The 13,327-nt window shown below is 57.1% G+C and overlaps 2 protein-coding genes across 2 annotated transcripts in view; both read right to left on the reverse strand.

Moving 5' to 3' along the window:
- LOC138845886 (collagen, type I, alpha 1b-like) overlaps positions 1-4,461 on the reverse strand; it is a 37,480-nt gene extending 33,019 nt beyond the window's left edge. Inside the window, exons 1-2 of the mRNA XM_070059771.1 lie at positions 4,053-4,461; positions 713-1,413 (exon numbers count right to left, since the gene is read on the reverse strand). Coding sequence (XP_069915872.1) covers positions 773-1,413; positions 4,053-4,461 — 1,050 coding nt within the window. The 3' untranslated portion in view covers positions 713-772. The remainder of the gene's footprint in view (positions 1-712; positions 1,414-4,052) is intronic.
- Positions 4,462-8,095: 3,634 nt separating this feature from the next.
- TWIST1 (twist family bHLH transcription factor 1) lies at positions 8,096-10,288 on the reverse strand. The gene is made up of 2 exons (XM_051852789.2): positions 9,276-10,288; positions 8,096-8,798 (listed from the first exon to the last, which is right to left on the reverse strand). The coding sequence occupies exon 1, from the start codon at positions 9,943-9,945 to the stop codon at positions 9,319-9,321; it is 627 nt and encodes a 208-aa protein (XP_051708749.1). The 5' UTR covers positions 9,946-10,288; the 3' UTR covers positions 8,096-8,798; positions 9,276-9,318.
- Between the last annotated feature and the right edge of the window lie 3,039 nt (positions 10,289-13,327).

Raw genomic sequence — 13,327 nt, forward strand, 5'->3', positions numbered from 1 at the left:
CGGTGCAGCTCGCGCTAATTGAGTCAGGAGGGTTATTTTTCCTGGCCTCGCCTGGCCGTTCCGGAGCCTGCAGGGAGCCTTCGGAAAGACATTCTCCCTCCTACCTACCCACCTCCCCGACGCCCCGGCAGCTTCTGATCGCTGCCTCGGCCTCCGCCCGGGGTGGGGTGGGGTGGGGGATCCCGGGTCGCGATCCACTGGGCGGCGGCCAGAGGCTGAAACCCCCGGGGCTCCCAACGGAGGGCTAATTGCAGCCCCGCTTCACACTTGGAGGTCGAATCGCAGTAGCGCCTCGCCACCGACGGGGAGGGGAGCAGGTGGTTAACTGCGCTGGGAAGGTTCTAGCTCTGCAGGCGAGTGACTTGGTTTCCCTCTGCAGCTTTGCCATTCTAAAGAGAGCGGAGAGGTTACCGGCTGCTCCCGTGGAAGCCGGCTCTCCGCAACACTTCCTGGAAGGTAAGAGCTTTGGCATCTGGAAGTGTCAGAAATGAGCCTTTTGCCATAAATCATCCTGAAAAGCATTCAAATCAGACAAGCGTCTAGAGACCCCTTAGACACTCCACCCCCGCAATCCTAGATCAAAGTGCAGCTCCTGACCCATAAACACCTATTCCATGCAAAATCCCACTTATCTGGCGGATGCTAAGACTGCGGGGAAAAGGAAGGAGTCGGGGCATTCGTTGCTGTAACTCTCCCGCACAAATTCACGCACTCAGTCCTAGCCTCGGCAGCTGCGTTCTTGGAGACAGCGGACAGCGCGGTCCCACGCCGCTCAGGGTGCCTTTCTGGGGCTCCCCGGAGGCGCGGGGCCCCGGGGTCCAGCACGGCGGACGGGGTGCTTTTCTCCACTCGGTTTCTCCCGAGGGAGAAGCAGGTGCCCGAGCGTCCGGGGCGTGGCACCCGGTCCCAGTGTTGAGGGCAGGAGGCGCTCCTCGGATGCTGCACCCGGGCGGCAAAACCAGCGCAACACACGGTTCCCAAGGAACGCTTGAGCCCAGCCCACGCCAGCCCTCGCCAGCCCTCGCCAGCCCACGCCAGCCCTCGCCTGCCTCTCCCCGCGGCGCCCTAACCCCTGTCCACTCCCGGGTTCCGTCCAGGGAAAGCTCGGGACACTCAGACGGGGGCCTGGAAACGAGTTGTCTCCGGCGCTTTCCTTGCTCAAACCAAAGTCCACCGCTCCTACGGAAAACTCCTCAAATCCGGAACTAGGACGGCCAGGCCCGGGTCTGCGCCCAAGACCGGGGGGCGGCGAGGAGGGGGCGGGGAAGGCCAGGGAGGACCCCCGCCCCCGTCCCCCGGCTCCCGGCGGGGAGAGGCGCTCGCCGCGCGCCCGCAGAGGGAGGGGGCGCTGGAGAACGCGCTGGCGGCCAGCGGGCTCCGGGGGCCAGATTACGTGACACGTGGCTTTTACTCCTCAAATCCATTTCTTACGGGTGATTTATGAACGAGCCGCTTTGATCAGAGATGGGTTATCTGTGCACCGCCGCAGATGGCAGACGCGGACCGCTAAAACCCCAGGCTCCCGATGCCTAAAAGGGGGCCCCTCCCCCCACTTCCCCAACACGGCAGCGGCAGCGACGGTTTTTTTCTCGGGCGATCCCATCCCCCCCAAGTCCTCAGCCCCGTTTGCCGTCTGAGATGCAGCTCCCTCCGGATGGTTGAAGTCAGCACCCGTGCACCCGTGCAGGGGCCGCGAGGGACCCCGCGGGAGAACTCTGGGCCCAGCCCCGGGTTGGCGAGGGCCCTAGGAAAGCCCGCTCCCAAGGCACTGGTGCCTGCTTTGGGACGGGAAGGGCGAGTCCCTGGCACCGGAGTCCCTCGCGTTCCGGGTTGTACCCTGGGAAGACGGGTGCAGGCGCAGTGAGCCTGAGTTTGCGGCTCAAGGGGTGGCCAGGGCGCATGGGAGCAACCTGAATCCGAGTGGGAAAGAGGCAGGGAGAGAGGGGTGCGGGCGGATCACGTTCCCCACCCTGCCTCCATAATTGGCAAAGGAAAAGCGGGGTCTCTGAAGTGGTCGTTGCAAATGGGCATACGCGTGTGTGTGTGTGTGTGTGTGTGTGTGTGTGTGTGTTAGTAGTATTTCATGAAAACCATGTCCTGGAACAAAGACTCGCTCTTTCATGTTTCTTCGCTGTGTTATTCATTTGACAGCACTTTTAAAAACAGGATTTTTCCCCCAAAATCAAAGGAGCCCTGGCAGGGTCTGCCCGCAGCGACCCCCGTCCCACCCTCCACCTGACAGCTCTGGCTATCAGGATGGAGCTGCCCATTTTTTCTGATACTCCTGATTTAGCCTAAGAACATTTAATAGCGACTGCATTGAAGATTGCAGACTCCAGCCTGGGCTATTTGCAAATCCGGGTCGTGGACTGCGCTGAACATCAGAAAGAGAAAACCGATCTATGAGATGTGTTTTAAGTTTCACTCAGTGGGGCCAGGGCAGGGGGGAGAGGAGGAAGAGAAAGAAAGATTCTCCTGCTGCAGCTTGCTTTTCTGTTACCCAGGCAGACGTTGTAAAAGGTGTGGATGGGGGGGGGGGGTGAGGGGTAGCAGGAGGCCACAGGTGATCCTAGCAGGAGGAGGCTAACAGAAAGGTCCTGGGTGAAAGCGGGGTTTCTGGGAAAACATTATCTGCTCCCCCCCCCCATGGGGCGCTGGCTCCACGATATGTGCTTGCACACTCTGCAAAAGGAGTCCCTTGTCAGTGGGAAATCTTTGAGGGATGGACAGGGTCTCTGGGGACATGGGTCTCTGTGGGCTTCCAGCTGGCTTTCAAGACACAGTCACAATTCCTTGATTGGTGTTAACTTTCAGCAGCAAACGAAGAAAAGAAATGGGACCGTTTTGTGCAGTACTGTGTTCGCGAAGTGCGCATCTGAAGTCCCTGGAGAAAGCTTTAGGCAGCTGAGCCTGGGCGTTAGGGTTCAGGCCACCCCCAGAGGGCCAGCATCCCACCCTCTCTCAGCCTCCAGGATGCCTTGGGGGGCCCAAAGCAGACACTATGGGATTCACAGCAAAGCATAGGTGTGGTTGGAGCGGTACTGAGATGAACCCTATAGAAGAAAAGAGTCCCCCTGCCTGTTTATCTGGTCTTGAGCATTTAAAAAATTGTCAATCCTTAAAAAGCTGATGTGATTACTTTGAATACTTTCCAATTCCAACCACGCCTGTGGGAAACCCAGAGAAGAAGATAAACTCTGACAGTAAAATTGGATTGAATTTTGTGGAAGAATATACCCTGACTTTCAAAAGTTTGCTTAAAGTAGAGAGCTGTCTGGGTGGCTTTCTGGTATTTGGGGCCAGATGAGATGTCAGTGGCATAGAGGTTGGGGTGGTGGTGGTGGTATTAGTGTTGCATTTAAAAAAGAAGAGCCACCCCACATGGTTCATTTCAAATGCAGCCTTCATCTACTGGGGGCACACATGTACATCCTCCCCGTGTGCAGAGACCCAGGCCAGTGCCACATTGTTCACATTCAGAGAAAGAAATGGCCCTCTCTTCCACCACCGGGCAGCTGCTAATTATTTTAATTCTGCTTAAAAATCCAGCTTTCCTTTCCCATAGAAAACAAAGCCTTCTGCGTGTACGAGTCATTAAAAAAAAAAAAAATCCTTTCCAATCCAGTGGGTCTCTCATCTTGGTTTGGAAAGCTCTCCCATCTTTCAGACCATTTCGGCATCTTGCAGGTTTGGGGCCTGTCAGGCCCAGCATTCCTCCGCTCTTATCACCCAGTACCCCCTTCAAAAAAGCAATTGATTAGTTTCAGCTTCCCCCAACCGAGATCCGATCCGTTTCTCAGGATCCCACGTCTTGGGGGAAGGCGGGGGGGAGAGCCGTGGGGGGTGGGGAAGGCGAGCACGCAATGCAGGAGTGTGGGGGGTGGGGTGGGGGACGTGAAGTGCCCCAGGCCCCTTGGGGGGGGGGCGGGGCGCGCTGATACCGGGCTTGGGGAACCGGACTGCTCCTGGAAGGTGTGGTCCATCCCTTTCCGGAAGCAAATGCGGAAAGGCGGAAAACAGATATGGAGAGAAGGGGGTTGGATGATTTATACCTGGGCTTTCCTCGCAGCCTCGGCCTTCCTGGCAGGCGTGGCCCCATCGGCAACCTGCACATCTGTTCTCTTCACGTGACAGCTCGTGTAAGCCCCACCGCTGGCCCAGATAACTTCCTGCAGGTACCTGTCCACTTGCCACACTCGTGTCGCGCCCGCGCGGCCCCTGCCCCTTAGTGGCAGATCCCGCCGTGGAGCGCCGGGGCCCAGTCCGGCCCTGCCTGGCCCGACTCGCCTGGAGGTGGGGGGTGCCGCGGCCCCGACTTCCGCCAGCATGGCCCCCTCCCGCCCTTCTTCTCGGGCCGAGCTGGGCTGGGGCCCGCGTCTCCGGCCGACCCCGCTCCTCCTCCCGGGCCTGGCCTAGGGCGCGACCTTGCCTGCGCCCTGCAGCCTGGGAGAGAAGTCGCATTTCGATTCCGGCTCGCAGACCCCTCAAAAACCAAACAAAACCGAGCGACACCTGCCTGGGAGGCCGTAGTCGCAGCCACCTGAGGCCGGCCGGCCTCCCAGACACCTAAAGGCCCTTGCTTTCTGGGATGCAGGCTGTGAAGATTTTGGTTTTACTCTAGATTTTTTTTGGGAGGGGGGCGGAATTTCTATGGCTCCGGCTTCAAGGGCAGGCAGAGCGCACGGAGGTCGCAGGCGAGAGACCCTTCCGCGTAAACCCGGAGCGGGCGCCCTCGAAATCCCCGCTCCAATGGAGTTTTGTTTTTGAAGTTTGGATATCATGTTTTTTTTTTTTTTTTTTTTTTAACCACGATTCCTACCGATGCGCACGTGCGTGCCGGCGACGCTCAAGGGCCCCACCTCGCCACGACCTGCCGCAGACGGCCCCTAGTTCAGTGGACGTCTGGGGCTTCCACGCGCGCCGCCCACGCCGATCTCACACCTCCGATTCGCCCAGAACCTCAAGTGGGCTCGCGCCCGGGGGTCCACCCCCCTACGAAGACCCGAGCTGGTGCAAAATGGATGCCGTGCCCCGTGCCCCGGCTCTCGCCGTCCAGCAGACAGAGACCACGGCAGAATCCTCCCGGTGGCGCTTCGCGAAGGCCCGGTCTGCGGCACGCTGGACGACACGCAGGCAGAAAACTGCAAGAGTGGCCCCCGGGGACCCCTGCGTGTCGCTGGGAACCTGCGGCTTGGGGCCTCCGCCTGGCTCTGCGGCGGCCGCCGCGGCCCTGGCTACCGCCGACACAAGGCGCCGCCGCTGGCGAGCCGCGGCCGGACGCAGGCCCCGCGCCGTCCACGCGGCGCGAGCAGGCCACGGGGGCCGGCCGGGTCCCCTACGCCGCCCGGCCTGCCACCCACGCCGCGTTGGTGCCCCGGCCCGCGCCCCCTGCCGCAGGAGAGCCCCTGGCTGCCGCGCCGGGTTCTATATGCGTTTCCGTGGCGTTGGTTCCCTGCAGGTTTGTTTGTTTTGGGTTGTTTGTTTTTTTCTTCAAATTACAGATGCGGGGAAAACCGCCTGACATCATGAGAGCCGGACAAACGCTCGCTTTGAAGGATTCCTGGGCAGGACTTCAAGTGAAATCATATGCCCGAGAAGAACTTGATACCGGTCTAGAGAAAATAACCAGCTCCGGCTTTGCCAAACCATGGAATGTGCAAAACGCTACTTTTTTTTTTTTTTTTTTGGTGGTTGTTGTTTCAAGAATCCGAGTGTCCCTTCAAAAGCTCTCCCGTCATGACCACAGACCGAAGCTTGGGCCTCTGTGCGTATTGCGGGTTTCTATTTAGCTTGATTTTTAAATTATTATTAATAACACGCTCCTCCCCGGGGGGCTACCTGTGCACACGCCTGAAGCACGTGTGTGTCCCATGCGTGTTCCTGGAAAAAGGGGCTGCGTGCACATGGGAACAAACTGCACCACCTGCCCGGAACAAGAACGCCTGCACAGCCAAGGAGGGCTTCTACGAGAGAGAGGTTTCTAGCAAGCACTAGAGACAGTTTCCCAAGGTACTGCCCTTGGGCCAGTGCGCGCCGGCGGAAGGGCAGTGAGTCCAGCCACAGGTCAAAGGGAAAGGCTGAGACCCCCACTTCCGACACAGGTGATTCACACTACCTGTCCTTTCACTAAGCTGGTAGCAGCAATGAAGGGAAGCACTGTGGCCCAGGCAAAGACCTGACACAGGTGGCTTCACTGCCATGCTAAAAACACGTCCCACGTGTTAGGTGTATGGGAGGATTAAAGGCATAGCTGGGGGTTCTGTTCTAGTAGTTTCTATCTGCACGGAGCACTCTCATCATTCAAAGCACAACTGTTCCGCCACCCTGTTTGGGTTCATTTGTGTCCTCTCAAAATCTTGGGGGAAAATATTCCTTTTGGCTGAGTAAGCTGTATCACTCAATATCGTTTGCTTTTTTGCTTTCTTCCAAAGTATTCCCTCTTAGGAAAAAAAAAAAAACAGTGGAACAAAGCAAAACACCAAAAAAAGAAAAAGAAAAGAAAAAGAGGCAAATGGACTTTGAAACTTCTAGCTCTCTATATGCTTTTAAATCCAGAGTCAAGATAGTGTTTACCTTTTTCAGCAGTGATGGTCAGCTCCAGGCTGGCATGCTTGAAAGAATCTGAAATATCAAATAGTTAGACCAAACTGGTGAACAAGGAGCTTCCCTCAGGAAGAGTTTAGAAAATGAAGGTGTTTGGATGATACTCGAAAAAATTAGCATCCTGATACCTTCTCATTCCCCCAGCACCCTCTCCTAATGTTTCTACCCTACACACACACACACCCCATAAACACACCCACTTACCCACAAATACACCCACCCATAATCACCTTCCTTTTTCTTATTTGGTTAAGGATTATCTAAAAAATTTGCCCCACGCTGTCACTAATCTTTTAAGGTACATAAACTCTACAGGCTCCTTACTGTAACATATGGTCTAAAATATTCATAATAATAAACTTACAATGCTGAGATGTCAGCATTCTATGATGCTGTATACAGCGGTAAACAAGAACCTTTTAAGCAAGAAAATAACCTCCATCTGAGCTATGCAAACGACATCTGTTTAGACATACGCATTCGCCATAGTTATTGTGGGAGTTTAGGCACCAAAATATGTTCCCAGTGTGAAAGCTTCCCTGGTTTCATCTGAGTGCAGGAAGCTGGATGTGAAAGGTAAGAAGTGATAAAAAAAAATCACCATTTTTAGTGACCTTAATTATAAAAGCAATTATAGTCCTGGCCCAGAATAATCAGAATGAATAAAAAAAAATTAAACACCATTTGCCCTTCATATTCACTTCATCAGATCCTGTGTGTGTATGTGTGTGTGTGTGTGTTGTAAAGAAGGAAAATTCTGTAGAACTTTGGGTCAGATGTTCTTGCTCATTAACTGACTAGAAAGTGAGTAGCCAATGCAATTTAAGATTGTAATTGTTGTAGCAGTTACCAAGACACTGAAAGTTCAGGTCGTCCTTTTCCCCATAGCTGTATATCCTTTATATATAAAGAAGGAGTTCTGAAAATAGATAACAGCCATAAAGAATATTCTTTTCTTTTTAGCACACATGACACTAAAAACGTCAAGTGTATTCGTCAAACAGGAGGGACATAAACTCTTTCCTGAATTAAACTCTGCTCTGGTGCGTGCACTTGTATCCATTAATGTGGTAGGATCATCAGCCCATCATTTTATCCTATTATTTACCAATCCTCACAATGAGTGGAGGCCAGGACCAAAATACACAGGAACAGGAGAAAATCCTGCTGGCTCCATGCTTGCTTGTCTATGTTAGCCGGTTACCACCCCGAATACAAGATAGGAAGAGCCAGTTGGTGGAAGTTTTGATATTTGGGACTTGACAAGGGATGAAGAGATGCTACTGAGCCCGCCGAACAGCAAACTGGAGTAATAATAAAGCTGTCTTTTTAAATACCACGCCTGTGCCTGTCAGTAGCTGGTTTATTTGAGTTTTTCACTGCTTTGTTTATCTTAGTGCTTGGTGCCTCCTGGGTGCCTCCATAGTTAAACAAGCAGGTATTCACCACCAACTTACTCCTGAGCTTTAAAAATATAGAGCAAACTCTAAGGTTCTTAAAATTTTCAATCATATTTATTTATTGCAGAAAAATAATATACAAAGATATTTACAAAACAATCATAAAAATAGGAATGCATTTAGACACCGGATCTATTTGCATTTTTACCATGGGTCATCAATAAATAAATAGAATGTTGTTTTTTGTATTTTAAGTTTTTTTTTTTTTCCCTCAGAGGAAGAACGAAAAACGGAATTAACTGACTATGGTTTCTGCAGGCCAGTTTGATCCCAGTATTTTTTTTTTTTTTTATTTCTAAAGGTGTTCTTAAAATTCCTCTGATCGTTACCATTTTAAAATAGAGAAAAGTCCGTGATGATGCCTTTCCTTTCAGTGGCTGATTGGCACGACCTCTTGAGAATGCATGCATGAAAAAAATAAAAATAAAAACATTCTTCGTCAAAAAAAAAAAGCCCCAAAAAACAAAAACAAAACAGAAACACAAAGGAACACAAACAACTGTTCAGACTTCTATCAGAATGTAGAGGATGGTGCCGCTGCGCATCTGGCCATCACTGTCCACGGGCCTGTCTCGCTTTCTCTCTTAAAAGTGCGCCCCACGCCCTGTGTCTTTGAATTTGGGTTCTGCTCTTCTAATCTCCAAGACAATCTTTGGCATAGATATTTATTATTTAGTTATCCAGCTCCAGAGTCTCTAGACTGTCCATTCTCTCCTCCTCTGGACACAAGGACATCTGAAAAAGCCCAGAGCAGGGGAGGAAAGTCGATTAACCGGCGGGGGTCCCCGCGGCTGCGGGCTGGCGACCGGCTCGCACGGCCGCCCGCACCGCCGCCGAGCGCCGCGCCGCGCGGCCGGGAAGGATTTCAGCCCCAGGGCGAGAGGAAGTGGGTGGGCGGAAAGAGGGAGGAGGTGGAATCTGGAAACATTTGTTTTAAGGAGGAGAACGAAATCTTCCAGCCGAAAGGAGGAAAGAGGGGCGCGGGCGGAACTGAGTTTCACCCGCGACGCTCCGGGCTTTCGCGGTCTCCCCGCGCGCGCGCTCGCGCACAACCCCCACCCACCCACTCCCCGGCCCGGGCGCGGGAAGCGGGGCGGGGCGGGGGGTGGAGGTGGCGAGGGGAGCGTTAGCCGGGCGGCCGGCGAGGCGCACCGGGGGCCGCGGTCGGCCGCGCGCGCAGCGGCGAAGGGGCGCACAGGCGCCGCTCCTTACCTAGGGCTCCGGGCCCTGCCGAGGGGGTGGGGAGCTCCGCCTGCTAGTGGGACGCGGACATGGACCAGGCCCCCTCCATCCTCCAGACCGAGAAGGCGTAGCTGAGCCGCTCGTGGGCCACGTAGCTGCAGCTTGCCATCTTGGAGTCCAGCTCGTCGCTCTGCAGGACCTGGTACAGGAAGTCGATGTACCTGGCGGCCAGCTTGAGCGTCTGGATCTTGCTCAGCTTGTCCGAGGGCAGCGTGGGGATGATCTTCCGCAGCGCGGCGAACGCCTCGTTCAGCGACTGCGTGCGCTGGCGCTCCCGCACATTGGCCATGACCCGCTGCGTCTGCAGCTCCTCGTACGACTGCGGGCTCCCGCCGCCGCTGCTGCTGCCGCCACCGCCGCCGCCCGCGCCGCCACCACCGCCGCCGCCGCCACCGCCGCAGCCCGCAGACTTCTTGCCGCGCTTGCCCTGCGCCGGGCTGCCGGGCTCATCGCCGGCTGCGACGCCCCCGCCCGCGGCCCCGCCGGGCCCCGCGCCGCCGCCCGCGCTGCGCCGGCTGCTGCGCCGCTTGCGCCCCCCGCGCTTGCCGCTCGGCGGCTGCTGCCGGTCCGGCTCCTCCTCGCTGTTGCTCAGGCTGTCGTCGGCCGGCGAGACTGGCGAGCTGGACACGTCCTGCATCATCTCTCGGGCGGCGGCGCGCGGCCTCGCGGGCCCCGGGGGCAGAGGAGCAGAGCCGGGCTCTTCAGCCCGCCAGCTTCCCCCAGCGCGCGGCGCCGGCCGGGGCGGTGCGGCCCGGCGAGGAGCTGAGCGGGAGGACCTCCGCGGGAAGGGCGCGCGCGGGGGGGAGGCGGGCAGGAGGCGGGCGGGGGAGGGGACGGTGTGGATGGCCCCGAGGTCCAAAAAGACGGCGCCCAGCGGCCGCACGCACACCCGGCCGGGCCTCCTGGAAAGCGGGCCGGTGCTGGCGAGCCCGCGAGGTGTCTGGGAGATGGGCGCAGGCTGCGGGCTTGGAGGCTCTTATACCTCCGTGCGGGCGGAAAGTTTGGGGGCAGCAGTGTCATTGGCCTGACGTGGGGAGGAGGGACTTTTCCAGGTTTCATAGCAAAGTTTCCGCTCTCCAGCCCCCACCCCCGGCCCGGCCCCCCGCCCGCCTCCTCCTCCTCCTCTCCTCCTCCTCTCCACCACCTCCTCCTCCTCTTCCTCCTCGGGGTCTAACAATTCGTCCTCCCAAACCATTCAAAAACGACCCGGCCCCGGCTGCCGGCCGCTGCGCCCGCCTCCTCGCCTCCCTCCCGCTAGCCTCGCGGGCGGACGCGGGGCGGTTTCCTTCCGCGCCGCAGCGCGCGGGTGGCGCGCCCCGCACCCGAGCGCGGCGCCGGGAAGCGGCCAAGGGGACCGTCCCGTCCGCCGTGGCAGCTCCGCCCGGACGGCGGCGGTGACAGCAGAGGCAGCGGCTTCGACGCAGTGGATAGATGCCTCGTCTCGCCCCAGTGCCCGCCTGCTAGGTCCACGGGGCCTGTTGGGGGGAATCTCAGTAGCGGTGGGTGGGGGCGGGGAGCGGCCCGCAAACTGTCAACCGCGGAGAACCCCACCTCCCACCCCTTCAGCGGCCAGGTGGCCGACCCCGGTGCTGTCTCCAGGGCCGCGGCTCAGAGGTCGTGGGCGTTTGTGGAGACGTGGCCGCGCCGCGCCTTGGAGGCTGTGCGCTGCGCCCCGGGCCTGCGCCAGCACCCGGCCCCGAGCAGCGTCGGGGCACTCTTCCGTTCTCCACACTGTCCCAACCTCAAACTGCCCTGTGCCTAACGGACTGCGCCTGCGAGGGTGCTGAAAGGGGCCCAAGTGCGCGCCCTGCCCGAGGCGAATGGAAGCAGGGCCGGAGGGAGCCAGCGCAGCGCCGCCCGCCCAAGGGGGGAGGATCCTGTGGCCCCTTGATTACCACCTTGCCCCGGACTTGGATTCCCGCACGGTGACCCCGAGAGGTCAGCCTCTAAGAGGTGGGGAGTCTCCGGAGCCTGGGCACGGGGGCCCGTGCGCTGCGAGGGCCTTGCCCCCCAGCCCCCTTCCTTGGCGGTCCAGCGGGTGGGGATGGTCCCAGCGCCCCTGCAGTTACTCGGACACGTTTGCATTTGAAGCATTTCCACCCAAGACTTCAGAACGAAGGGTCCCCCGAAGGAGGGTGTGAAGGCAGCGGCTGGCACCCTGGAAGCCAGCAAACCCGTGGGCGGGAGTGGAAGCGGCGGGGGAGGAGAAGCCCATCCTGGCCCTGCTGCGTTGGTTTCTTTCTTTTTGGAACGAGTTGGGGGCGAAACAACCGCTTCGTGGACATCTCTTTAACGTTAGCCGCCAAGCCAACCAGAGGTCACAGGCGCGGCGGGAGTCTGCGTGGGCCAGCAGGGTTTGGGGGCGCGGGCTTGCGTACCGGGAGGCGAGGTCCGCGCAGGGGGCTCCCCTGACTGGCTCGTCTCGCCAGCGAGAACCCGGCACTCGGCCAGCAGCCTCCTTCCCCGGCCCGGGGCGAGGGTCGCGGCCGCGGATGTGTGCGGAGGAAGCGGGAGCCAAGGGGACGCGCGGGCGGGCCACGTGGCCGTGCCCCGCGGAGGCGCTCCACGGCGGGTCCGGAAACTCGGGCGTTGGGGGCGCCCGGGCCGCACGTAGGGGCTCAGCTGCTCGTGGAGGAGGGGAGCAGGGGCACAGGACCGTGTTTTCCGGGGGTGGTGGAGGGGAGGAGAGAGATTAGGAAGCACGGACCCCCACGTGGCCACTGGCCTGCTTCACGAGGCCCCCTCCGCCTGGGTGTCAGATTCGCCTCGACCTGCGCTCAGTCTCAGTACCACGTCGGCAGGTCCCCAGGCAGTGCGCTCCAGCGTTTGCATCTCCCGCCTCCCCGGGTTCCAGAATGTGGCAGACCTTCTCAAGTGTTCTTTGGCCAAGCGGTTCTTAGCGGGAAGTGGATTGACTGCGGCAATCTGAAACAGTTTCCAATCTTCAGTCATTTTTGCTTTATTTTGGTGGCTTTTTTTTTAAAACCCCTTTTAGCTGAGTTCTCAAAAATACCGAGATGGAATGGTTGCACGCTTTTGGTCGCAGCTCCGGGTCCACACGGCGGAATCAGGGAGCCTCACCTGACCAAGAGGGACTAGTGCGAGGGGGAGGTGCACCGGGCCGCCGCAGCCGGGGGTCGTTAGCCCAGCCTCGGCGCACAGTCATCAATCTCTAAGACTGGTTCTTAAACAAGGGAGTCGGGCCCTTCTACAGCCATTGAGTTTCCAGTGGGGTGCAGGGCCGAGGCGGCCCCAGGATGTAAGCTGGCTTGGGAGGGCGCTGAGAATGAATGACCTCACGGAACTATCATTTTGGCCACGCGCTCTCCCAGGGTCAAAACCAACGACTTTAGCTCCTAGAAGAAATCCCCCCTGGGCTTTTTGGAGGAGTGGAAGTGGGGTCCTTTTATCTGTTTTTTTTTTTTTTTTTTTTTTTTTTTTTTAAGTGAGTCTTGGATATGTCTGATCAGCAGGTGGTAGGTTGCTTGATCCTGCTGCTTTCAAGCTGTGGCCCGCTTTGCTCGCGCTCAGCTCTCTCTCACCTGACATTTTTCTTTTCCTCATTTGCTAGGGAGGGGAAGAATGGCTCTTTTCTGTGAGCTGAGAAGTTATGCAATTCAGTATATCATCTATATGAAGCAATAATTAAAATCCCACGGTGTTCCATTTCAGATAGGAAAGCATACTTCGTTCTAAAAATCTCAATTTCCTAAAAAAAATTTTCAGAAATTTCCTGTGGGGCTGAACTCAGCCCGACTGGAAAAACGTCATTGGAGGACTACCTTCTATGGGGATGATAGATTAATTGGGGTTCAATCATTTGGTCTACTTATAAAATCTCCCTAGAAAATTTTAGCTGAAAACAAAAAAAAATTTTTTCTTTGGAATTGGATAATTCAAAACGAGCTTTGTTTACAAACTGCAAACTTGGCATGTTTGCAACACTTCCTGAGGAATGTGGGCTCCGTTGAAAAGTGAAAAAAAAATACTGTTAGAAGTAACAGATCTCATGCTGAGCATAC

This window comes from Oryctolagus cuniculus, chromosome 16, assembly GCF_964237555.1.
Source record: "Oryctolagus cuniculus chromosome 16, mOryCun1.1, whole genome shotgun sequence".
NCBI classification, from domain to species: domain Eukaryota; kingdom Metazoa; phylum Chordata; class Mammalia; order Lagomorpha; family Leporidae; genus Oryctolagus; species Oryctolagus cuniculus.